General features: G+C 40.6%; 2 protein-coding genes across 7 annotated transcripts in view; one reads left to right on the forward strand and one right to left on the reverse strand.

Moving 5' to 3' along the window:
* Nucleotides 1-4,945, reverse strand: part of LOC114052057 (IQ domain-containing protein K-like) — a 138,516-nt gene extending 133,571 nt beyond the window's left edge. For all 4 annotated transcript variants that reach the window (XR_003570214.1, XM_027874469.1, XM_027874470.1 and 1 more), the window contains exon 1: nt 4,658-4,945. Coding sequence is in view for 3 of the 4 variants with exons in the window: in XM_027874469.1 (XP_027730270.1) it covers nt 4,658-4,934 (277 nt within the window). In the remaining variant the exon portion in view is untranslated. The remainder of the gene's footprint in view (nt 1-4,657) is intronic.
* Nucleotides 4,946-4,982: 37 nt separating this feature from the next.
* Nucleotides 4,983-25,704, forward strand: LOC114052054 (lysine-rich nucleolar protein 1-like). 3 transcript variants are annotated; one of them, XM_027874464.1, is made up of 6 exons: nt 5,044-5,082; nt 7,148-7,193; nt 13,292-14,256; nt 19,750-19,818; nt 21,225-21,302; nt 23,314-25,704. In XM_027874464.1, exons 3-6 carry the CDS (start codon nt 13,294-13,296, stop codon nt 23,629-23,631), a joined length of 1,428 nt encoding a protein of 475 aa, XP_027730265.1. In that variant the 5' UTR covers nt 5,044-5,082; nt 7,148-7,193; nt 13,292-13,293; the 3' UTR covers nt 23,632-25,704. The 3 variants fall into 3 exon arrangements, with proteins under 3 accessions (XP_027730266.1, XP_027730264.1, XP_027730265.1); XM_027874463.1 differs by lacking the exon at nt 7,148-7,193 and having other exon boundaries at nt 4,984-5,082; XM_027874465.1 differs by lacking the exons at nt 7,148-7,193; nt 19,750-19,818 and having other exon boundaries at nt 4,983-5,082.
* Nucleotides 25,705-25,933: the final 229 nt, after the last annotated feature.

Below are 25,933 nucleotides of genomic sequence, written 5' to 3' on the forward strand. Positions count from 1 at the left end.
ATCGAAGGGATGCTCATCAATTGGGGAATGGCTGAACAAATTGTGGTGTGTGATTATGATGGAATACTATTGTGCTATAAGAAATGATGAGCAGAATGCTCTCATAAAAACCTGGAAAGACTTACAAGAGCTGATGCAAAGTATGCAAAGCAACAGGAATATTGTAAGATGATCAGCTGTGAATGACTTAGCTATTCTTAGCAATACAATGATCCAAGAAAACTCTGAAGAACAGACTACCCTGTGCCCTCTGTCTATATACATATATTCCCTCCAACTACCCTAATACTGAGAAAGTCTCATGAGTTACAAATATCATCTTTACAAGTAGGAATATAAACAGTTCAACTTTAAATAACTCAGGCTTAACAACAGGATAACTCATACCAAGCCATGAATACAACACATGTTCCAGCTTCTAAGATGGAATCACAGTTTCATAGAAAAATAAAAGAGTATTGAGAATTGGCCTTGGAATTAGAAAGACTTGAATTCAAATCCTCCTTCCAACACATATTACTTTTGTGATTCTGCAAGTCACCACCTCTCAGTGTCCAAGGCTACTCTCTAAGTGGAACAGCTGATCTGCATTAACAGACATTTTCTCACCTAGAATTCACTATATCATTAAAACTACTCATTTGGACCAAAACAAACAAATAAAACAAAAAAAATTACCCTCTGGCTCATTAATGTCTACTAAAGTATATAGTACTGGAGAAAATATCGATCAATCAATACAAATTAATTAAATGTAGACTAAGTACCAGGCACTGTGCTAGGCACTGGGATACAAAGACAAAACTGAAACAGTCCCTGTCCTTAGGAGCTTACATTTTCTCAGGGAAGATAACATGTACATATATGAAGTACATACAGGATAAATAAAAATATATTGAAGGCAACTGTTGGAAGGAGGTCTCAAAGTTAAGGGACAGGAGATAGGGAATCAGAAAAAGCTGCATGTAGAAAGGGGCATCAGAGATGAGTTTGAAATGACACAAATGATTCCAAGAGGCAGAAGGAAGGAGAACGTGCATTCCAGGCACAGGAAATAGAATGTTATATGTGAGGAACAGCAAGAAGGTCAGTTATCTGTTTTGTAGAGTACTTGAAAAGGGGTTAATGTGCAATGAGCTTGGACAGATAGATTGGGGCCAGGCTATGGAGGGCTTTAAAAACTAAAAAGAAGAGTTTATATTTGATCCTAGAAGCAATAAGAAGTCACTGGAGTTTACTGAGTAGAAGGATGTCATAGTCATACCTGTACATTAGGAAAATCATTTTGGCAGCTATATGGAAGACAGATTGGGGAGGGAAGGCAAGGAAGCTACTGCTATAGTCTAGGTGGAAAATGCTAAGTCCCTAAATTAGGATGGTTGCTATATTAATAGAAAGAAGGGTTCAATAAGAGAAATGCTATGATTATAGAAATGGCAAAATATGTCAATTGATTGCATATGTAGGGAGAGAGAGAAGAGTCAATAATGATGCCAAGGTTGTGAACCTGGGAGATTGAAAGGATGATGGTACTCTTTGCAGAAATAAAGAATTTCAAAAGAAGGGGAAAAGGACACACATGTACAAAAATATTTACAGCAATTCTTTTTGTGGTGGCCAAGAAATGGAAATTAAGGGGATGCCCATCAATTGGGGAATGGCTGAACAAGTTGTGGTATATAAATGTATTGTGCTATTGTGCTATAAGAAACGATGAGCAGGCAGACTTCAGAAAAACCTGGAAAGACTTGCATGGACTGCTGCTGAGTGAAGTGTGAACAGAACCAGAAGAACATTCTACACAGTAACAACCACTTTGTGCGGTGACTAACTTTGATAGACTTAGCTCTTCTCAGCAATGCAAGGATCTAAGACATCTCCAAAAGTCTCATGATGGAAAATGCTATCCACATCCAGAGAAAGAACTATGGAGTTTGAATGCAGATTAAAGCATACTATTTGCTCTTTTTTTTATTCTGTTTTGTTTTGTTTCTTCTTTCTTGTGGTTCCTCCTATTGGTTCTAATTCTTCTTTACAATATGACTAATATGAAAATATGTTTAATAAGAATGTATATGTAGAGCCTATATCAGACTGAATACCATCTCGGGGAGGGGGGAGGAAAGAGAGGTAGAGAAAATTTAAAACTCAAAAGCTTATGGAAGTGATTGTTGAAAACTAAAAATAAATAAATTAATAATAACAAAAAAAGAAAGGATGAGTTCCAGATCTTAATCTGATCTTTTTGGTATTTGATGCTACAGTTCAAAGTGGGTCTCCTGACGTAAAATAGTGATTATTAGTAGAAGTGGCACCAGAAGCATCAGGGCCACAGTGAAAATGTTGATATTCTGGCATAGGCATCAATTGTCATCACAGATTAGGTTCATTTGTAGTAAACTAGCTAACAGGTCATTAGCCTTTCACATGGAAGCAGGGTCCTACAGCCAGGGTCAGTTCTGAGATTTACATCCATTCAGTGTTCCCTGACCCACTATCCAGAACCTCTCTTGCCCTGACAACCCAATGGTGGTGGTGAGGGGGATTGATAACCGTATTTTTGCTCCTGTAGAGGGATATCCTATGGGATTGTTACCTTCTTCCTCTAGGGCTGGGTAGTTATGCTAGTTATGGATGTTCAGTCGTTTCATTCATGTCCAACTCTTTAAGACCCCATTTGGGGTGTTCTTGGCGAAGATACTGGAGTGGTTTGCCATTTCTTTCTCTGGCACATTTTACACATGAGGAAACTGAGGCAAATAGGTTTAAGTGACTTGCCTAGAATCACACAGCTCTGAGGCCAGATTTGAACTCAAGTCTTCTATTGGGGCCCAAGATGTGGCCCACTCTGCTGGGGCCCAGAAGAGACAACTTTGCTCAGGACAATACTGTCCACTGTGTGCCATAAGGTGCCATACTCCTTCCCCATCATTGATACAGGGTTTCTGCCTTATTTGAATAGCTCCCTCAAAGTCCACATTTCTAACACCACCTCCTGCTGATGGTCATCTTCTCCTCATAGATGTTCTTTAGTATACATAGAGGTACCTCCAGAGTGCAGTCAACACTGACTAAAGAACCCAGAAGCTCCCATAGAAGCCACTCCCAAAAAGTCCATTTCAAAGGATCTATTCAAGCTCCTATGCTCAAGGAAAGAAATGCAGAGCAGAAAAGGCAACCAGAGGTCTGAGAATGCACCTGGATAAATAAGCCCCTGCTCTAGCAGCCATAACATACAAAAAGGTGCCACTTTTGCTAAGTTTTTGGAAGGGACTATTCTTCCACCCATCACTAGAAGGGAAGAGAGAGGGAGAGAAATTGGAGAGGGAGAGAATGGGGAGAGAAGGAAGAGAAAGAGCAGAAGAAGGAGGGGCAGAGAGGGAGAGAAAGGGAGGAAAGGGAGAGACAGAGAGAGACAGAGAGAGACAGAGAGACAGAGAGGAGTGAGGGGAGGGGAGGGGAGGGGAGATGAGCTGCCTCTCTACATCAGTGGAAAGAGTTTCCACACAGGGGTTTCCAACTCAAATGAAATCATAGATATGGACCTTAAAAATGACAACAACAGTAAAGGCAATGCATTAAATGAAGGTAATCCATGAGATCTTTGATCCCAACATGACCTATGTGCCTAAGAACTTTGAGTTTTCCTCCAGAATCAAATGTGATACAGTGCAAAGAGTCCTGGATTTGGAGTCCAATGATATACTCAAATCCCAACTCTGCCACTTACTACACTACCTGTGTGCTCTTGGGTTAGTCACTCAACTCTCTAGGCTTTAGTTCCTTATATATAAAATAAGGAAGTTAGACTAGATGGCTTCTAAGTTTCTTTCTAACTCATAGGGGTCTAAGTATTTCTCATTCCCTTTCCCCTCCCAATCTCCCCCAAGACTTAAGGACGTTCTTGGAAGGCAAAGGTGATTTTTTTTTGTCTTTGCATTTTCAGGCCCTACTACACAGTAGGTGTTTAATAAATCCTAGTCCTTCCTACACCTTCGGTGGGGGGGGGGGGTTATCTAGCTTTCCCATTTGTATCCTCAGCACTTAGCACTGTGCTTTGCACACAGAAACCTTTTAGCACATGCTTTTTCATTCATTCATACATTTGTAAGTACACACACACATATAAATACATTCACTCAATCACATTTTCATGATTCACTGATTGCAAGTCTCCATCACAGTCAGTGGCCTCCTTCACAGATTACCCCCCTTTACACTGTATGTATCTTGTATGTACATAGTTATTTGCAGGTGGTCTCCCCCATAAGAGTGTAAGCTCCTTGGGGGCAAGGGACCAAGTTTAACCTTTCTTGGTATCCCCAGTACTGAGCATCTAAGTAACTTAGCACTTACTTGGTGCCTGGGCACAGAGTTTGATCAGGAAGGGACCTTTAAGAAGCCATTTAGTCCAACCCCTTCGTTTTACAAATGAGGAAACTGAGACCCGGAGTAGTCAAGTGACTCAGAGGCAAAACCGAAATTCGAACCCTGGGCCTTTCATTCCAAAGTCAGTGTTCCCTGTCCGGTGACCAGCGGGACTCAGGCAGATGCAAACTCCGCCCGCGGCCCGGCTCCTCCGCGAGCGAGCCCCGCCTCCACCCAGTGGCCCCACCCCCTCAGAATGGCTCCGCCCCTTCCTCCTTCAGGCCCCTACCCTCGCAGATCTGCTCCCAGAGATTCTTCTCCGGCTCTGGTGCAGTCTTGGAGCCTTCGGGCGTCTCACTAACCCCTGTGGCCGCGGCCGAGACGGCGGCCGACGGCCCGACTGCCGGAGACGACGGAGACAGTGGAGAGATTGTAGACAAGGTAGACTGAGGAGACCCCGTCTCCGCGATGGTCACGCCAGATCCCGCCGCTTCCCCCTCCAGAGTTTGCGCGACTTCCACCACCGGCTGGGGAGCCGGGGCTTTGCGGCCAGTCTTCCCGGCCATGGACGCGGTTACCAAGCAACGACCCAGCGCCAAGTCCCGTGACCCGGAAGAATCCGTGTCTAGTAGGCCATTTCAGAGGGGGAGGCTTTTATTTCCGGGGCACTTAAGAGTTGGTACACACGTGGAGCACGGAGAATGGTGATGTGAGGTGAGCGTGGGAGAAAGGAAGGGGGAGAAGAGACTACAGGATATAGAAAGAAGGTGGGGGGAATAGGGAGCATCTGATTTAGCCCTTTTTTGCGCCCTAATCTAGCAACCGTCCTGCGGTCCCCCCAAGCCGCAGTCCTGTGTCTTCCCCCTTTCACAGCCAAACTCCTTATAAAGGGTTGTCCACCTCTCTTCCTGGATTTCCTCACTTCTCAACCCTTGTTGGCTGGCTTCTGACCCCACAACTCCCCTGAGACTGCTCCCCGAGATCGCCAACGCTAGCCTAACCACTAAATCCATTAATGCAAGAAGTATTTATTAAGCATTTATGGTGCAGTGGGGGAAAAGGCCTATACTCCAACTCTTCTGCTTAGTATCCATGGGACCTTGGGAAAGTCACTTAAACTCTCTGGCCCTCAGTTTCCAAATCTGTAAAATGAGCAGGTTGGACCAGGACCCCTTCAAGGTCCAACTCGGGCCTGCACAACATAGATGAACAGAAAAATATAGAGTTGCCACTGTTCATTCCCTCCAGTTTGTCACATGACCCCATGGCACCCAACCATTGTCAGTCTGTCTCTAGTCTAACCTTTCTGCAGCCAAAGAAGCTTAGCAACTGTTTTAATTTTGGCCAATTTTACAGATTGTGTCGGTCTGGTCTAAATCAATGATAAGTCAATGAAAATTTATTAAACAGATACTATGTTTTAGGTCTTGAGGCAAAAAAAAACCCCAAAAAACCAAAGACCAAAAAACTGAAATCTGCCATCAGACAGGTTGTGTAGGGGGGAGAGGAGTGCCACAACTCAGTACAGATGTAAGAATATATAAAAGGAAAATATTTTTAAATAAATAAGGTGGCATCTGAGGGATCAGGAAGGAACTCGTGTTGGAACTGACTCTTGAAATAAGCATTGAAGGTAGTGATTCGAGAAGACAGTGCATGCATTCCAGGCATGGGGAACGATTTGTGGGAAAAAAGGAAAAACCTATAGTATTTGAATCTCTGCAGCATTTGTGACTGCCTCATGGATTTTCTGACCTATCTTTTGGTTATTCTTAATCAGTCAATAAACATGTCTTAAGCAGCTGGGGATCAAAAGACAGTCACTACTCTCAAAGACCTCACAATCTGATTCTGCTTTATTAAGAGTTGGTGTTCCCCAAGGTACTGCTGAGCTTTTTTTTTCTTTTCTCTTCAATTAAACAACATTTGTTAAGTCTGTTCTATGGCAGGCACTATGCTAAGGGGTACAGATAGAAAAGTGAGACAGTAAAACATCATGTTCACAGCTATTCCCAGTCCAAAAAAATAATAGAGAAGGGGAGGGGAGAGGCTAACAGCTGAGAGAATCAGGAAGGGACTTTTGAACGAATAGCACTTGATTTGATCCTTGCAAGGGAGCTAGGAATTTCAATCAAGAAGGAAGCACATCCCAGGCAAGGGAGACAGACTGCAGAAGCTTAGAGAGGAACAGCTGTAGACCAAGTTGCAATAGTGGAGTCATCCTTCACTCCTGTCTCTCTTACTAGCCATATCAAGTTAGTTGCCAGGTGGTCCAGATGCTCCCTCCCTGGGTATCTGTTTCCTTCCATTTCACATAAGGAAACAGTCCACCCCACCTAGATCATTTAACTCCCTCATTGCCCTTTGAGGACATTAAGGTTCTGAAGGTATGCTTGTTTCTTCTCTCCCTATTAAAATGTTAACAGTACATCATCATGAGCCCCTTCTAGTTGCTCAGATAAATTCACCGGTAGATTTTTCTGGGCTCTTGTGTTTGTTTTAGAGTCAGCTAGGTAGGTGTCATATTGTATAGAGCACTGGGCCTGGAGTGAAGAAGAAGAGTTCAAATTTGGCCTTAGACACTTTGTAGCTGACCCTGGACCTTCACTTAATCTATATCTCAATTACCTCATCTATAAAATGGGGATAATAATAGCACCTCCCAGGGTAGTTGTGAGAATAAAATGAGATAAAATTTGTAAAGCATTTTGCAAAATGCTATGTAAATTCTGCCGGATTGTATATCAGAATCCTACTCTGCTCTTTTTTTTTTCATCAGGAGTGCTGAAAAGTCTCTATTCCATTTGAAGGTACATTTTCTTAAGGTAAATTATTTTTGGTTGTAAGCCTAGCTTTTACCTTTTGGAATATTGTATTCTAAGATATCTGGGTTTTAATAGAAATTTCCAGGTCTTGTGTGATCCTGACTCTAGTTTCTTGGAATTTGAATTACTTCTTTCTGGGTACCTGAGGCATTTTTTTTCTTTGATGTGAAAACTCTGGATTTTACTGTGACATTCTTGTTGCTTTGCCTTTTGATATTCCTTTCAGGAGATGATTGGTAGATTCTTTCTGTCTTTGCCCTCTGGTTCTAATAGAACTGGGCAGTTTTCATTTGTGATTTCTTGAAACATAGTACTTCATACCATATACTAAGGTAAATTTCAAATGGTTATGTGACTTAAACATAAAATGTGATGTCATAAGCACATTGGAAGAGCAAGGAAGAACTTACCTTTCAAATCTATAGATAGGAGAAGATTTCATGACCAAAGGTTAGAAAAGATCACAGAAGATAAAAAGGACAATTTTGATTACAGAAAATTTGCACAAATACTAATACTAACTTAAAATTAGAAGGTAAATAGGTAACTGGGAAAAAATATTTGCAGTAAACCTCTCTGATAAAGATCTTACATCCAAAGTATATAAGGAACAAATTCAGATTTATAAGACTAAGAATCATTCCTCAATTGATAAATGATGAAAGGACATGAACAAGCTATTTTTAAAGGAAGGCTGTCAACAATCATAAAAAAATACTCCAAGTCGCTGATAATTAGAGCAGTGCAAATTATAGTATCTCTGAGGCTCTACCTCACACCTGTCAGATTAACAAAGATGATAATAGGAAAATGACAAATGTTTGGGGTGTGTATGAAACCTGATGCACTATCGATGGAACTGTGAATTGGTCCAGACATCCTGGAAAGTAATTTGGAGCCATGCTTCATTAGTCATTAAACTGTCCATACATTTTGACTCAGAAAATCACTAGTAGCCCTATATTCCAAAGATATCAAAAAAAAGGAAAAGGACCAATATGTACAAAAATATTTATAGCGGCTCTTTTTGTACTAATAAAAAATAACTGCACATGATGGGGTTGCCCACCTATTAGAGAATGAATAAAGAAATTGTGCTATAGGAATGTAATATAATATCATTACACCTTAAGAAATGATGAAAATGGACAGTTTTAGAGTCTATATGAGCTGATGCAAAGTGAATTGAATGAAACTAAGAGAATAGTTTAATGACAACTATATTATAAACAGAAACAATTTTGTTGAAAGACTTTAAATCTCTGATCAATACAATAATAAAGTGTAATTCCAGAGAACTGAATATGAACAAAGCACACCATCAGTCTTCTACCAGAATGGCAATAGAATTAAAATTCAAAAGATAAATATATCTTTAGGCATGGCGAGTGTTAGAATTTTTTTTTTTTTGCTGAACTTTGCATGTTTATTATGAGGATTTTATTTTGTAATTCTTGAATAGGGTGAGGAGAAAGTAGGAGAGACAGATAATAACTGGTTACAAAGAATTTTTTTTTAAGATAGTGTTTGGGCCTGTCCAGTAATTCTTAAATCATCTCTCTGTGACCTCTTTTCCAGGTCAGCTGTTTTTGATATCAGATATCTTCTGTTTGTTTAATCTTTCAATTTTGTTCTAATATTTCTTGCTGTCTCATAGAGTCATTGATTTCTGCTTAGTCTATTTGAGTTTTCGGAGAGTATATTTCTTGGGAAAGTTTTACTACTTTCTCAGAAATTGCTCATCTCCTTCCATTTCTGCCCTTCAGGGCATTTCTTTTCTTCTTTCTTTTTTAAACTCTTGCTTCATTTCTTCTAGGTATAAACATAGTCTTTGTAGAAAATCCGTTTTTTTCTTTTGAGTCTCTGCTTGACACTGTCATGGAGTTAGATTTGCAGTACCTTTTTATACAGGTCAGTGTTTTCTTTGACTTACTTGTTGACAGTTTTAGTTCCTGAATTGGAGCTTTGTGCTAGGGCTAAGCTTGGCTCCTTGCTTTGCTTCTAGGTGGGGTGTTCTTGTGCTGACCTTCAACTCTCCCCCACTTAGATGTTTAGAATGCTTGATCTTCAGGACCCTCTGTTGCATCACAAGACCATGTGTTAGATATCTCAGATCCCCTGGGTCTGAGTGGTACTGGTCCGTGACATGCTAGTTGGTTGCTATTTCCAGGGGCTTCCAAAGTATCCACTTTGGCGGTTCACTTTTGCTATCTCTGGACAGAGAATTTTGCAAGCTATGTTTCTCATCTCTGAATGTACTAACACTAGCTTTCTTGGACAGACACTCTTTTTTATTGTCCATAGACTTCTGGATGACCTTTATTCTAGTTCTGTAGTAAAAGAAATATTTAATGCAATTTCTTGTGGTATTTCTTGATCATTAGTGAGTCTGAAACAAACTTTAGGATTTTGCTGGAGAAGGTATGTAGGAGCTTGGGCTGCCTCTCTTTCAGCCAGTTTTTTTAGCAGAAGACTCCCCATAGTAATTTCTCCAAGGAAATTATATTGGAAATCTCTGCATAAGTTTTTGCTGATTTAATAAAAATAACTAGCATTTATATACTACTTTAAGGTTGGCAAAGCACTTCACAAATATTATCTCATTTAATCCTCATAGCAACACTGTGAGGTAGATGCTATTATTATCTCTATTTTACAGATAAGGAAACTGAGTCAAGCAGCAGTCAAGTGACTTTCCCAGGGTCACACAGCTACTGAATATCTAAGGCTAGATTTGAACTCAGATCTTCCTGACTCTAGGTCCTGCCTTCTGTCCACTGTGCCACCTAGCTGTTCCTATTGCTAATTCATTTTGGCCTATAATTATTGTCTGTTGACTTACCTGTGTACCTGTTGTATCCCCCAAGCCTGGCACAATGCTTTGCATATAGTGAGCACTTGATAAATGTTTTTTGAATTGCATTGACATCATCTCCTACAAGAAGCCTACTCGCACTGGAGCCAGGCTATTGGCAGCTCTGTCTTGTTTGCTTATTAATTGTTTGAGTTTGTTACTATCCATTCTGGATTAGATGTCAGCCAGCTGGGCTGGAGACAATAATTGTACATGTCCATCTGACTCATTTAGCTCTAGAATGCAGTGAAAATGCTTTTTTGGTTGTTATTGATTGTAATGATGTTTGAAAATTTTGGAGGCAGTGAGTCTAAAATGTGCCATTCATCTCCTGACAGAGAGGTGTTACAGAAAGAGATATACACTTTTGGACATGGTTAATGTGGGACTTTGTCTTGCCAATCTATGCAGCTATGTATTGGAGGCTTTATTTTTTTAGTTTTTATTAATTTGCACATTGAGGAGGAACAGGTTAAATTTTTTAAAATGCTAAGTTCAAAAAAGTAAACTATTAAAAAAAGAAAATACTAGGGTTTGAGAAATAAGAAGGTCACGGGCGAAGCCAAAAATTCCAGTCCTTTTGTGCAGTCGTTTTGTCTTGCTGTACCCACTGCTTATTATCAGAAGCCTTTATTAAGTGCCACCTGGCCCTAGAGCCAGGAATTCTTATTATGCTTTTGGTCATGAACTCCTTTGGCATTCTTTTTCAAAAATATTTTTAAGTGTAGAAAATAAAATACAAAGGAAATGCAAAGAATTACAAAGGAAATCAATTATATTGAGATAGAGTTGTCAAAAAATTTATTTTAAAATACCAAGATCATGAACTTCCAGTTAAAAACCTCAGCTGTGTACCTTCTAGAAACAATTATGTATACCCGACCTTCTGGTATCCTCCAGTCACAGAATTAGAAAATTCCTGAGGTGAAAGGAATATAATAATTGTAATTAAATATAATAATTATCTGGTCCAACTAATTTTACAAATGAAACTGAGGCTGAGGAGTGAAGGGTCTTTCCCAAAGTAAAATAATTCATTATTAGTCACAGAGATCAAAGGAGAACCCAAGTCTGATTCCCAGCCCAGTTTTCTTCCTGTTATACTCTTTCCCTGGCTAAGACCAGCCTAGAAGCAGGTGTTAAAGGAACATGTGAATGAGATAACTATTAACTACACTCTAGAGGGAGCTGCTCACTGAAGTGCAGGTATCATTCTTCCAGTTATCCCCTACTTTTTTTTTTTTTAAATCAGTCATTCATCACAGGTGCCAGGCCCCCTCAGAGGATGCCTTAGAAATGTCTTAGGCTTTCTCAGTCCATGATCTAGACCTTAATAAGCTAGAACGTGTTGAGAGGAAGACAGTTGTAATAGTATGGGGTTTGGGCTCCATTCCTTATAAAGACCCTTCCAGGAAATGGGGCTGTGTAGCTTGGAGAAGAAAAGACTTGGGAGAGATAATAGAGTTTTTATTTATTTTTTTTAACCATCCCTTAAAAGACCCACTTCTCTTCATTCTCCCTCCTAATTTAAATTAGAATTCCTTTCTGTTTCTTCACTTCCTTTTCTTTCTTGAACTTCTTTAAAATACTTCTTTCAAGCAACACTTCATTCTTCCTAATAACTTGGGAGAATAGAGATGAATGCCTTCATGCTATTCACTTTTTCCACAGGATGGAGACCAATTTGCACTTCATGTATGCATAGGTATTGGTTTGATATTGAAAGATACAGCCTCTCATTTTACAGAAGAAGAAACTAAGGATCACAAAGATGAAATTATTTGTCCAGCTAGTTAGTAGCACATCTGGACCTTGGTTTGCTGGCTCCCAGTATACCATGCTGTTTCTTCAAAACTAGCCAGTAATCAGTAAGCATTTATTAAGTGCCTGCTATGTGTCAGGCACTGTGCTAAGTGCTGGGGATACAAAAAGAGGCAAAAGACAGTCCTTGCCCTAAGGAGCTCACAGTCTGGGGTAGTCCACAAGCAGACAACTAAGTACAAACAGCCTGTTATACAAAGCAAACAGGAAATAATTAACAGGGTGAAGCACTAGAATTAAAAGGGGTTGGGAAAGGCTTCCTGTAAAAGAAGGGATTTTTTTGGTGGGGCGGAGTAGGCAATTGGGGTTAAGTGACTTGCCCAGGGTCACACAGCTAGTAAGTGTCAAGTGTCCGAGGTCAGATTTGAACTCGGGTCCTCTTGACTCCAGGGCTGGTGCTCTATTCACTATCCCACCTAGCCACCCCTAAAAGAAGAGGTTTTATCTGGGACTTGAAGAAAGCTGGTAGGCAGAGATATGGAGAGAAAACCTTCTATGCATGGGATACTACCAGAAAGATGCCCAGAGCCTAAATGTGGAGTGTCTTGTTCATGGAACAGCCAGATCAAATATAAATTAGAAGTTTAAAAGGCAGGATAAGGAGGATGGCATATAATGCATTCTAAAGGCATACAATAAAGATAGTAAAGTCAGACTTTGTTGTAGATTGTACCAGTGCTGTCAGACTCTAGGGGTAGAGCAATCAACTGCAACCTGAACCGATGAGAATAAAATTGGGAAATGTTTAACAAAATAAATCAAAATACAATACAGTACAACATAGATCATCTTAATTTATGGTTTTCCATGTGCTTATTCTATCTAAGTTTAACACCCCTGGTCTGCATTCTCTCCATTGGTTGGTTGGTCTGTAGTAATTTTCTTAGTGTCCCTGATACTAGTAGGTAGGCGGGTTTCTGACTTGTAGGTAAAATAGCAATGTTCAGGGCTTGAAAATTTGGTACCATAGTATTATTCAAGAATAACATAGAATTTTTTTGTTGTGTTTGTGTATTTTTTTCCTGGCCTGTGATTTCATTGTTGTAGAGAACTCATGGATGAGGAAACCCTTTCTTTTAATGCAAATCAGGAAATACTCCCCAACTTAGAATCTTAGTTGTCCAAGGGCACTGAGTTCACAGACCTCCTTTGAGTTACTCTTCCAGAATGTGTGAGGGGCAGAACGCTTAAACCTAGGTTTTCCTACCTCCCCTGCTGGTTCTCTTTAGATTATTTCACGTTCCCACTCTTGTGTATTCTGTGTTTGTGACGTGTGTGTATACATAGACACAGAAAGTAATCTTCCTTCCTTTTCCTCAACAATCTAGTAACACATCAGAGAACCATCATCATTTACTGACATACATAAAAATGCTATGGAAAGACCATGTTGTGAAGTAACTTGCATGATTTTCTTTTTCAGCAATGATTGCCAAGGCAGAAAAATTGGACTTTGGCAAGGAAACAAGAGAGAAGAAAGAGAAGAAGAAAAAGAAGAAAAAGGCAAGGGCAGTGGAAGAGGATGCCTTGAATGTGGAACCCCTTGTTAAAACAAAGCCATCTCAGAAGAGTGTGGCACCCCCAGGCATGGTTCCAGAGATGCCCCTGCTGAAAAAGAAGAAGAAAAAGAAGAAGAAAACTCAAGAAGCTGAGAGCCCAGACAGAGCCCTCCATGAGGATAGCATAGAGGCAGAGAGCATGGGCAGAACCAACTCTCTGAAGAAGCATCATAGCAGGAAGGAGCTGCTTCCAAATCCACCACAGTCCCCATGTCAGGGAAAAAGAAAGAAAACAAAATCATTCCTCTCTCATCCCCCAGGAGCAGAGACATTGGTGGATGCGGAACTGGAAGGGGGCCTTGTCAGAAAACCAAAAAAGCGGAAAAAGGATAAAAAGTCAGATCAGGAAAGCTTTGGGGAGCAGGAGCCCAAGGAGGCCCTTCCTGACCCCATGACGGAGGAGGAGGAGGAGGAGGAGAAAGAAAAGGAGTGTGAGCCCATAGAACAGGAACAGGGAGAGGAGAAACAGGATCCCAGCAGTCTCAGGGACTCTGGCACCAAGAAGAAGAAGAAAAAAAAGAAGAAGACTTACAGGGAAGAGGAGAAGGAAGATGAGGAGGACTGTAGAACTGACAAAATGCCCATTGATGAGGGGCACATAGAGAACCCCTGTGCCTTCGGCAGTTGCAGAAAGAAAGACCACAAAAAGAAGCAGCCCAAGGCCGAATTGGCAGAAAGTGTCCCCCTGGGAGACAGCCCCGGGAACATCAAAAAGAAAGAAAAAAAATCAAAGACACAGATAGAGCCACCATTTGCTGAGGAACCTGCTCAGAAGAAGAAGATGACAGAAGGTAGGAAAGTGATGCAGGACCTTCAAGGCCCAGGCATGGTAAGTCTTTCCCAGAAGCTGACTCAGCGTGGGCATGATAAGGTTCTTGGCCTATGTCCCAACAGAGTCCAAGCCTTTGTTGTCTACAGAAAGGATAAGGGCCCATAGAGACACCTGTGTGCTCTTGCACTGGAGAAAACACACGCACACCCGCACACACACATGGATGCACGTACCCCCATTCCCCAGAGGATGCAAGATTTGCCCCTGATTGGGCTGACCCTATGGGCACTAGGGGTCAGTGGTTCAGAGAAGAACATGGGTTTCCCTTGATGGCTTCATCTTTAGAGTTCTGGAGCTTCTGTTGAGGGACCCCTCTTGGCATATTCTTCCAGGAGTTGATCTTTTTTGCCACTATTGGCTTTCTCAGCCTGGAATGTATTGTTTTGTTTTTTTTTTTTTCCTATGTTGAGGATCACTTGGTCAAAATACTTCAACTCTTTGGGACTCATGATAGAAAATGTAATTGGTAGTTAAACCAAATTTGGACCTCTGAGGCCCCTTTCAACTTTAAAAGTTCTGTTAATTTGTGTCCCTTTATTTGTCCCAATACTTTCTGCTTCAGGGCAGGCATAGGGTATGGAGGAAGATGTCCTGTTGTTCACAGTTTAGGTGCACAGACCTTTGTGATTAATTTTGTGGTCCTCAGTCATGTTCCCCTTCGGCTTTGTTTCCAGAATTATGAGACTTGATCTTTTTCTATCTTCCATTGGAAACTACTCAGGAACTTCTTCCCTCCTTGTCAACCTCAGCCACTGGGCCAGTTGTGCCAGAACTGCCATCTGGCTCCCAAAAGCAAACACAGAAGGAGGCCACTGTCCCTATATGCCCAATACCTGCTGGCCTCCTTGGTCAGGGGAATTACCGTGAGATTCCTATGACCCTTATCGGTTTCTTAGCTTTTGTAAAACATTTTTTGTCCACAAAGAAAAGGCTCACTGTTACACAAAAGCATCAGAAGTTCTGAGAGGCCCAAATACAAAACTTTCCTGTAGTTAAGCAAGGGAAGGATAAGCCTATTTCATGGATGGGGAAGAGAAAGTGAAGTAGCTGAAGTGTCAGCAAGCTTTCCAACATCCATACATAGCAGGGCCAAAATTAGAACACAGGGCTCCTGGGTTTAAATCAAAGCTCACCCTTCTGATATATAGGCAGAATTTTTTGAGGAAATAAATGGTAAAGAGCAGAGATGGCAAATATGTGGCCAACCATCAAACATAGTATATGTTCCTTATGTAGAAGACCCTATTTCTGTTTTGAGTTTAATACCAATGTGATAGAGGACCAAGTGCATCCAGGCTTAACCACTAGGAAGATGTTCCTAGGAATTCCTTCTGGGCCCAGTAGAAATGTACACTTTTGGAAATTTAGAATCTGTAGGTGAGAAAGGGGGAAATTTTTAGTCTCTTTTTTTCTCTCAATGTCAGAAGGTGAGGAGTGGGAAATGCAATATAATCAACACTCTTAGTTGATTCCTTTGTGGTTCTGAGGACACTGTTTATGAACATACAGGAGTATTAGATATAATTTACAAAATTATCATGGTAATCATATTTAAAGGAGCGAAAGCTTGTAGGGAACAAGAGAAAAATATCTGAGGCAGGATATGTGTGTTTGTTTCTTGTTTCTAGTAAGAAACCTCCAGTAGTTCAGGAGGAAAAGTTGTGGATTCAACCTTGCCAATCCACCTGAATTCCCCCCCCCCCGACCTTTCACTTAAGTGCCACCTTGATGCAGGGCATTGTGCTAAATGTTAGGGGAGATGTTGCAAAGTTTAGGTAAGACAGTCCCTGCCCTCATGGAGCTTACAGCCTGGTAGTGAGGTCAGATGCAAATAAAGATAACTGAAATCCACAATACATAGTAAATGCACTAGGGGTTTACTAGTCAATCCTTGGGAGGTCACCACAGTGGGAGGCAATGTGGTATCCTGGAAAGAGAGATGGATTTGGAGTTGGAGGACCTAAGTTTGTGTTCATTTCTGCTACGGAAGTCTGAGACTCGGTTTCCTTGGATATAAAATGAAAAGGTTGTGCTAAGTGATCTCTGTAGGCTTGTGGGTCACTATCGTAGAAGAACCATTTGATTTGGATTTTAGAGGAGATGGTGGTGGAGAGTGCAGAACACTGCTCAGGCACAGGGAACAACACCAGGAAAGCCCTTCTGGGGAGGAAGTAACGGGATTTTCAGGGGGTTGGGACAGAAAATACTCCAGGTTGGCTGAAACATGACACAGATGGAAGGGAGCGACATGACATAAGACCAGAAAGATAATGGTGCCCAATTGCGGGGGTCCTCAATGCCAGACAAGGGAGCTTGGACCTTCTTGGTAGGCATTAGTGGCCGCTGAAGATTTTGGAGCAGAGGAGGATGTGACTGGATACACATATGTGCCCAAGTGAGTAATAGACATAGACACCCCTCTCCCCACTTTGCAGCAGAAGATACAGGGTTTTGGTACTAGAAATCACTAGTGCTTCCTCCCCATTATCAGAAGAAACATCTAAGTAAGGGCCAGATATTTTGAGACTGTCAGAACAATGGGGTCTTGTGGCCTTGAGCTCAACCCTTTAACTTTACTCCAGCTTGACTTATCAGTGTAAAATGGAAACTAGATGACTCAGCACTTTCCTGCTTTCCAGGATGACTGTGTTATGGGCAGGTGAACATGGAAAATCCCTTTGGTTGAAGAGCAACATAAATAATGTGTAGTTTAAGGAGCCATCCTCCTCTCCAGGAGACAACTGCCATTAGTCTCCCCAAAGACAGGGAAATTGGCCCTTGGTCTTTTAAATAACACTGAATAGTTTGTGTGGCCTTTAATGTGAGTTTTTCTTGACCTTGGATGAAGGGCACAAAATTTTATCCTGATAAATTTTCTAATTAAATTGCCCATGTTGTAGAACTGCAGCAGATTAGCACTCATTATTTGGATTTCTGTAGCTGCTTGTGGAGGAGAGATAATGAGCAATGAATGATGGACATGACCAGATATTGAGGCCTAGAGGATAATGTCCAGTCTTTACACTGTGCCCTGGGAAGTAAAAGAGAACATGGGAACTCCTTCCTGCTACTGGACCCCTGACCATTAGCCATGTCTGATGTGTCCCAAATCATAAAAGCTGTTGAGAGAGCTAGAATTTGCTGTCGTGATTGAGAAGGCCACCAGTTGCATGTTCTCCATCATTGATTTCAGTTGGGGGGTGGGGAGGATGGCAAACTGGGAAAGTAAAGAGGTCATGTGGTTCTAAAATATAGGCTGTTTCCTATCCCACTAGAAGAGTGAAAGGAAAATGGATTTACTCTGGGCTGTGTTTCCCCTGTGGGGTTGGAAATTTATAATTCCAAGTGGTTTTGTGCAATCAAGCACCTCCCCCACGGCTGGAGACATGACTGAAACTGAGTATGGAGGGTGGTCAAGGTATGTGTTGTCTTGTTTATTTAAGTAATTTCTTAATTACAAACTAGTAAATAATAAATATGAACATTTCTACAAATCTAGAGGCCAGAAAAAGGATATTATGAAACTGTTAATCTATTACATAGTTTGATGTTTGTTTTTTTTAACATGTTAATTTTATTGTGGTAATAATAACATGGCCCTGTTTGTCTCTTTCTTTTTCTGAACTTCCCTCTTCTTGGCATTAAATGTTTTATTGATTTTCATTTTCTCTCTTTTTTATATCACTATCACTATATCCTGCCCACATTTTTCCTTCCCCCCAAAATAAAAGCCTTGTAAGAAATACAGTTAAGCCAGTAAATGTGCATTAAAATGTTAATGTCTGAAAATGTATGTCTTAATATATCCTGTTCCATTGCTTCTCCACCAAAAGGTATGGTGTTGGTTTGTGAACCATAATTGGAGAAGGGGAAGGGAGTCTTGGCTTTCTAAGAATTAACCAGGAGGTACCATGATTTCCTTTCCATTTGTAGAATTAGGAGCTTAGGACCAGCCACTATTGAATTGAGTTTTTACAACTCTTTAACCTTAGATTTCTTTTTTTTCTTTTCTTTTTTTTTTTTTTGGCTAGGCAGTGGGGTTAAGTGACTTGCCCAGGGTCACACAGCTAGTAAGTGTTATGTGTCTGAGTCTGGATTTGAACTCAGGTCCTCCTGAATCCAAGGCCAGTGCTCTATCTACTGTACCACCAACTGCCCCTAACCTTACATTTCTTAATGGAAATGAGAAGAGAGAGACTAGGCTGCTTAGGAAGAAACTAACTACAGCTCCAAATAAATAGTCCTTTTGAGGAAAAAGTCTTAGAACCAAGAGGATTTCAGATACTTGCTTGAAGATTGATGTTTCTCCCCTTGCTTCTTATGGGTGTGGTTTTGTAAGCCATTTATTCGAAAGCTTTTTATGTAGGCAAGAGAGGGAATATCAACCAAATTTTCAACATTTTTTATAGGTTGCTTTTTAAGAGCTAAAAATAAATCCTCCAATCAACTTGGCTGAATTTCCCATTTGATTTATTGTAACTGTTTACATAGGTTCTATGTTTACTTCCCATCTCATTTGACCTCTTAACACCACTCTCAAAGTTGCAAAAGAACCTCAAAGGCTAGTCCAGTCTTAATGGCTGCAAATATTTATGGACTGGATCTGTGATTTCATAGCTTCCCATGAGGAAACTCCTCACCATTATTAGTCTCTAGCAGTTCTTTAATTTGCTATCTCAGTTGCTTGGGGCACTGAGAGATTAAGTGATTTATTCTGGGATTCACTGCCAGTATGAGCCTGAGGCCATGTTTGAAGTCTGGCTTTTCCTACTCTGAAATTAGTTCTGTTTACTACCCACACTGCTTCTCTGCTATTAATTGTAGTGTGTTTTGATGTTCACAAGGCTTTTTACACACATTATCTCATTTGATCAACATACCTCTGTGAGGTGGGTACTATGTAATATTAGTTCAGTTTTACAGAAAAACTGAGGGTCCCAGAATTCAGATGACTTGATCATGGTCACAGGTAGTAAATATCAGAAGTGGATTCAAACCCAAGGGTCTCCTTAATCCATTATTCTTTCCATTATACCACACTGCCTCTCCTGTACTTGAGCAGGAATGCTCTCTAACATACTTAACATTTTTCGGTCACCTGACCTCTGCTTGTGGTCAGCCTCTATCCTAGTTCCTAGCTGTCAGGGCATTCTGCTGCGCCTTGGGCTATGATATTATGATATGATATAAGCTATGATGTTGGGACCAAGGTGCTGAACCTGACCAGGCTTCCTGGCCTCGCTGACAGCTCTCCCTTCAACAGCGTATGTTTCTTCAGATGTGGTCATTACACTATTGGTCCCTATCTTGATCCTTGGAGATAACATGTTTCTGGCATAACATGCTAGTGCTTGTGCTTGTTCCCCAAGGAGGTCAGGTAGAATTTGTCCCCATAGCCATTTTCCAGCTCTTAATGCTGGGCTGTTGAAGACCTTTGCCCATGTACACACACTTGCACATATCACATGAGTTTTTGCTTTTACTATTCAGGCACATGAATCAGACTTGGAAGTGGTATCTGAAAAAAAGGGAAACCTGGATGAAGTCACCATAGACACGGTACAGTAGCATCTGCTAACCTGTATTGCCATCCATCCTTTTACAAGTTAGTGCCCGTTGTTGCCACTGTGTGCTACAGTCTTTAAAACAAAAGTCCACAATTGCCTTACCAGATGACAGGGTGGGAATCTAGTAGAACTTGGAAAATACATAGATCTACTATAGATGAGGCTCCTCTAAAGGCACATTTCAAAAGTCTTGGTTTGGGAAAACCTGCCCCGTTCTGAGAAGGAAGTGACTGGTAGGTCTATTCCAGTTAATCTTCTTTTTTTTTAATTGAATTTGATCTTTTTTAAATTGAAGGATGATCACGATCTTTGCTATTTCAGTGCCTCATAACTTTATGGGATAGGGACCCAAGGCCCTGAAAGGGGAGAGACTTAGAGACAGGTTGCCTACAGTCACAGTTGCAAACCCAATGGTTTATCTGAGTTTAGAATCTTTGGCCTAGGCTTTTTGTATATATAATAATGTCCCAGTTATCTGAATATTTAGTAACCTCAACTGTCAGTCAATTAAACAAGTGCTTCATTTATTCATTATTTATTTGGGGGTTCTCATTTTGTTATTTTTTGTATTCTTTTTGAATTTTGAGTTCCAAATTCTCTCCCTTCCTCCTATCCCCTCCTACAAGCATTTTATTAATTGCTAACTGTATGCCAGGCATTGTGTTAAGCTCTCGAGATACAGAAAAAAGCAGAAACAGTCCCTGGCCTCAAAAAATAAGGAAAGACTACTTGTACAAATATAGGTATACAGATTGAATCCAATCATTTGAGAAGCATAATAGATATGAGCCCCTGAAAAAAACTATCACAAAGCTCCATATGAGAATGACTAACTTTTAGAATATAAATGAAAATATCACATTTGTCAGAGAAGAATGATAAAGGCAGGAATACAAACAGGATGCTATTATATATAAGGGGAAGGACATCAAAACTTCTGCATTACAGCTCAGTAGTGTTTTAATGATGACACTGAGTCATTAAAGAAAAGCAACATTCTGTTTGAGAAAGCAAGGATGTATGTTTTGCATAATAAATCCAAAATAGTTAAAATAAAGATTTGTCACTCAAGGCAGGGAGGTTTCTGTTATCTGGGAAATTTACTTATGTGAACTAGCTGATTCCTTTATGATGTCTGATAAAATGAGGTGCAACTGTGAACTATTCCTGCTTTGTGTTGGGAATCACAAAGTCTCAAGACATTAAAAAATCCACTCTTCTCCTTTATGTATCCATTAACTGATGAAACACACTTCATCATTTTATTGTAATGAAACTAAGGAAGGTTTTTGCCTTTTCTCCCCTTCCCAAGCCTTGGTCTTCCCTTAATCATTGAGACCTCCCTTAGAACATTGGTATCTCTTTATCTCTATTGCTTTGCTTTCCTTTCTCACTTAGATTAGAAGAAAGGCCTTGCAAGAAGAGATTGATAGAGAATCTGGAAAAACTGAAGCTCTCGAAACCAAAGAGGAAGCGGTATGTATGAAATTGGACCTGGTTTTTTGTAGGATTGTTTCGAAGAGCAGCCATGCTCTCTTTAGCATGCTAGTCATGCTGCCCTTTTGGTATACCAGTCTGTTTTTGGATTGCAAATTTAAGGTCATGCAGTAGAACAAATTAGTCCAATCCCCAGACACGGCACTAGATGACTGCCCTGCTCCCTCAGCAGTGAGAATTGTACTTAATTTCCATCATATCTTTAGAAAAGTAGAATTTGCTTTGCACCCACCTGGGAGAGGTGGCTGAGATAGGATAGCAACAAAGACCTGGCTCTTTTTTTTTTTTTTGACTGCAGGACATTTTGGAATATAGATCACTAAGTCACTTCCTACTGAGCATCAGAAAGGCCACTGGAAAAGTGCTAAAAAGGGGGGAAAGATGGGGCTGTTGGGTGGGCATCTTTCCACTGGGGCTTTGACACCTTTCTAAGCACAGTTTTGATGGGAACTTTCTTAGCAAGACCAGAAATACTGAAGGGAAAGTTTAAGAGAGCTGTCTCACTCTAGCATAGGGCTAGTTTTGACTGGGTGGGAGCTGCTCATAGGGCAAACCATTTCCCACAAATGTCAGGAACAGAGAGGAAACATCCAAAGGAGCCTGGTGGCTTCTGCATCCTGTTATTGCTATGGTTGCCATAGGCCTCACCTATGACACCCACATTCTTGGAATAGAAGGAAACCAAGTTTGGCTCTTTTCCCCAATGCCTCACCTTAATGGTTCAGCTTTGAATTTGGAATCCCTCGTGTCTCTCCGTCTTTGCTTCTTGTCCATCCCCCAGTCCTCAGCAGTTATAGGGCCACATCAGCTGCCTTCTTTGTTGGCTTTTGCAGGGACTGGTGTTAGCACCACTGTAGGTTGGCTTTATTAGTAGCCAGACTGAAAACTGCTAGCATGCCTAGCCACAAGCAATGTCTTAGAAATCATGTGGAAAGGAGCCAGCAGGCATATAGTCGCTGTGGCTGCGTTCCTTCAGGTAGGTTACACAGACATAAATGTCTCAGTGGCTCAAAAGTCATTCAGAGAGGCTTCTGGTAATGTTTCCTCAGGGGTTATTGACCCTGAGGGAAAAAGTCAGGCACAGGACTAATTTACCTTCTTTATAAAGAGTAGGCTGGAAATGCTGTCTTAAAAGCCGAATGCAAAATAATTGCCAGCAGTTCACTTCAGAAATTACAGGGTTTGGAAAGCTGTAATTATTCTTGCATCTGTGCTGCCCAAATCCTCGGCAGCAGGAAAGCGTGGCCCATGTTAAATTGAGGCAGCTGTTTGACCAACCTGCAAATATATTTTTTCCCAAGCTGACAGAGAAATGAATAGAGACTGACATTTGGTTTTATAGGGGAAAATTCTCATATAATATGGGAGATCTGAAGTGTAGTGGCTAATCTGGCTCAAATTTGCAAAACACCTTGCCCATTCCATGTATGATATAAAGTAGTTGCGTTTATGTTGGTGTCCCAACTTGGCAAACTTGAAGAAGGGGTTTTATTTGCTTTTATCAGTCACTTTGGGGGGGGGCAAAGGAGCAGAACTCATACCATCACCTCAAAAGGCAAAGATTCTTGCTGCTTCTGGGCAAAGGAGCCCCTTCCAGAACAGAACAGTGCCTGTTCCCAAAACTTTGTGCATTCAAGTAGGGGTTTTAAGACCTGTTCTTTCATTTGGTGCTAAACCAGTTGGAGTTCCAACCCCCAAAAAGGTTAGTTTGAAACAGAAAACCACTGCTTAGAGACCACTGCATTTCTTGATTAATCATGTCAATTGTATGTCATTAGTCACAAGGACCAGGCAAAACAGGATAAATGATTCAGGGCAAAATCATCCCTATTCCTCAACAAACTCAAGACACCTTGTTGCCCTCCTGTACAGACAAAGGCTAGCATCATGAGAATCTGGAGATATCAGGCAAGGAAAGAAGATTGTAGTTCTGAGTCAAGGAAAATAACCTTGTTTGATTTTCTGTTTTGTTTTGTTTCTCTTTAAATAGCCTACACAGTTTGGCCAATGGGATACAGCTACTTTTGAAAATTCGGACCAAAAGATGAAATTTCTCAGACTTATGGGAGGCTTTAAGAATTCTTCCCCATCCCTCAGCAGTTCCTCGGGCACCCTTGGGAAACCAAACATGGCTCTGAACAAGCAGGCTGCTGCCACCTTAAAACAAAATCTACAAGTGGAGTTTGACAGAGCAATGAGCTGGAAGCATCAGCGTGGAGTTGGATTTGGCTATTCAGCTTCTGCAAACAAAAACAAATTATTTTATATAGACAGAAATGCATCTAGATCTGTAAAGTTTAATGACTAACGGATGTCTTGTTCTCCCCCTCCAAAATCACCAAAGTTGTTCTTAAGTTTTCTATTACGTGAGCTAAAAGTTGAGCTCCTTTTTTCAGTATTGAGCCTGGAGCTTCAGCTGGTTGGGATTTCAAAGCCCCTTGAGGTACTGGAGGATAACCTGCATTATAAAAGCCAGTATAGCATTTGATTATTAAAAACATTTATGCTTAGTGTTCAAAATTATTCTGGACTAATATAGGCCACAGTATGCTAATATCTTTTTAAAGTTGCTTTCCCTCCCCCCCCCTTGCCAAAATAAATTTGTGGTCTGGGTCCTTTTACAACTAGGATTTGATAATGATAGTAATAGTGAAATAATATTTGTTTGTTTTACCTGGGCACTAGAAGGTAGCTCTGGGAAAATGAGCAATCGTGAAATGCCATAGGAGAATTATAGCTAGACTTTGACATTAAATGCCTCAGCATTTGTAAAATGAACTTTTTTCTTTAAATTTTATTTTTCAATTGACAGAAACCTAATTTGTCTTCCTCCCATCTGCCCCTCCTTGGAACAATATGAAAAAACAAAACCCTCATAACAAGCATAATAAATTCCCATGCTGGCCATGTGCAGAAATACATGTTTTATACTGAGTCCATCACCTGTCAGAATGTTTCATCATTGGTCCTCTGGAATCATAGTTGGTCATTGTACTAATCAGAGTACTTGTGTTTTTCAAAGTTTGAATTTAGCTTTTTCAGCTGCCTTGATTTTAAGTGGTGGCAACAGTTTTAGAGATGTTCAAAAATAACAAGGTTTAGTGGTTTCTTTTGTTCGCTTTTACATGTTAGGATATGGTAGGGTTGCTTATGTTTCAGATCCCTTTTGTATGCTAATCTTTATGGATCAAGCCTTATGATCACAGATCTGAGTCAGTAGGGATCTCTGAAGCCATGTAGGTCAACCTTCTACATATCCCCCAAAAGATGGCCTTTGTGTGAAAACCTCTGGTCAGGAGGAAACCAGTACTTCCTCTAAGGTGACCCTTTCTACTTGGGATAGCTCTGATTATAAGGAAAATTTTCCTAACATCACACTTCAGTTGGATCCTTTGCAACCTCCACCACTGCTCCTAGTTCTGGCCTTTGGGACTAATTCATCTTCCCCTAGGTTGACCATGTTTCTCATTGTTTTCTTTCTAGTTCCTTCAGTCTTAATAAAACAGAATGTCCTTCCTAAAATGTGACTCTCAGAAATGAACAAAGCACTCCAGAGGCAGCAGAGGCAGTGATTAGAGTGTTGGGCCTGGAGTCAGAAAGACCTTTTTAGACACTTCCAGCTGTGTGATCCTGGGCAAGTCACTTAGTTACTGTCTGCCTCAATGTACTCATCTGTAAAATGGAGATAATTGCACCTACCTCATAGGACAGTCGTGAGAATCAAATCAGGTATTTGTAATGCACATAGCACAGTGCCTAGCATATAGTAGGGGCTTATTTCCTTCTGTGTAGAAACTATACTTTTCAATACAGCCTAAGATCATATTAGCTTTTGGGGTTACCATGTGATCTGTACTCATTGAACTTGCAGTCCAGTAAAATTCCCAGACTTCTTTTAGGATACTTCTTCCCATCTTGTACTTTTAAAGTTGATTGTTTTAAAACCAAGTGTGAATAAATTTCATCAAGATTAGGCCCAATAGTCCAGTCTTTCAAGATCGTTTTCAATCCTGTCATCCAATGTGTTAGCTATTTCCCCCAAATTTGTGTCATTTACAAACCTGAAGAGCACGGTATCTTTGTTTGTACCCAAGTCATTGCTAAAAATGTTAAAATAGCATGGGGCCAACCCTGGGTCCATAGCACACACTCTACCCAGAGACCTTTCTATGGAATCATTAATGGCTATTCTGTGGGTACAGCCATTCGGCCATTTCTAAATTCACCTAAACATACCAACATCCAATTCATATCTCCGTGTTTTCCACTGACTTTGCTGCATGCTTTGCAGATGTCTAAATAAAGATAGTATTCCCTTAGTCTGCAAGTCTAGTAACCCCATAAAAAAAAAAAAAGAACTTGCATTGGTGTGGCCACTCAAGTCAGAGGAACTGGGTTCAAATTCTGCTTCTGACATGGGTCTTGGTTCTCCATCTGTAAAATGAAGGGGTTGGACCAGATGATCTCCATGGTTTCTTACAGCTTTAGGATTATGATACAGTGCCTGTTTTTTTTTTTGTGTTTTTTTGTTTTTTGTTTTTTGTTTTTTTTTAAATCAAGCCATGAATTTTTTTATTTTTGGTAATTTTTATTTATTTTATTTTGAACTT

Source organism: Vombatus ursinus, unplaced genomic scaffold (genome assembly GCF_900497805.2).
Source record: "Vombatus ursinus unplaced genomic scaffold, bare-nosed wombat genome assembly UNPS02014807.1, whole genome shotgun sequence".
Classification (NCBI taxonomy): domain Eukaryota; kingdom Metazoa; phylum Chordata; class Mammalia; order Diprotodontia; family Vombatidae; genus Vombatus; species Vombatus ursinus.

Excerpts from the sequence above, each read along its gene's own strand:
- LOC114052054 (XM_027874463.1), top strand. The coding sequence starts at position 13,294 with ATGATTGCCAAGGCAGAAAAATTGGACTTTGGCAAGGAAACAAGAGAG. Across the intron at positions 14,257-19,749 it reads ACCTTCAAGGCCCAGGCATG|GCACATGAATCAGACTTGGA; the intron begins GTAAGTCTTTCC and ends TTTACTATTCAG. Across the intron at positions 19,819-21,224 it reads ATGAAGTCACCATAGACACG|ATTAGAAGAAAGGCCTTGCA; the intron begins GTACAGTAGCAT and ends TTTCTCACTTAG.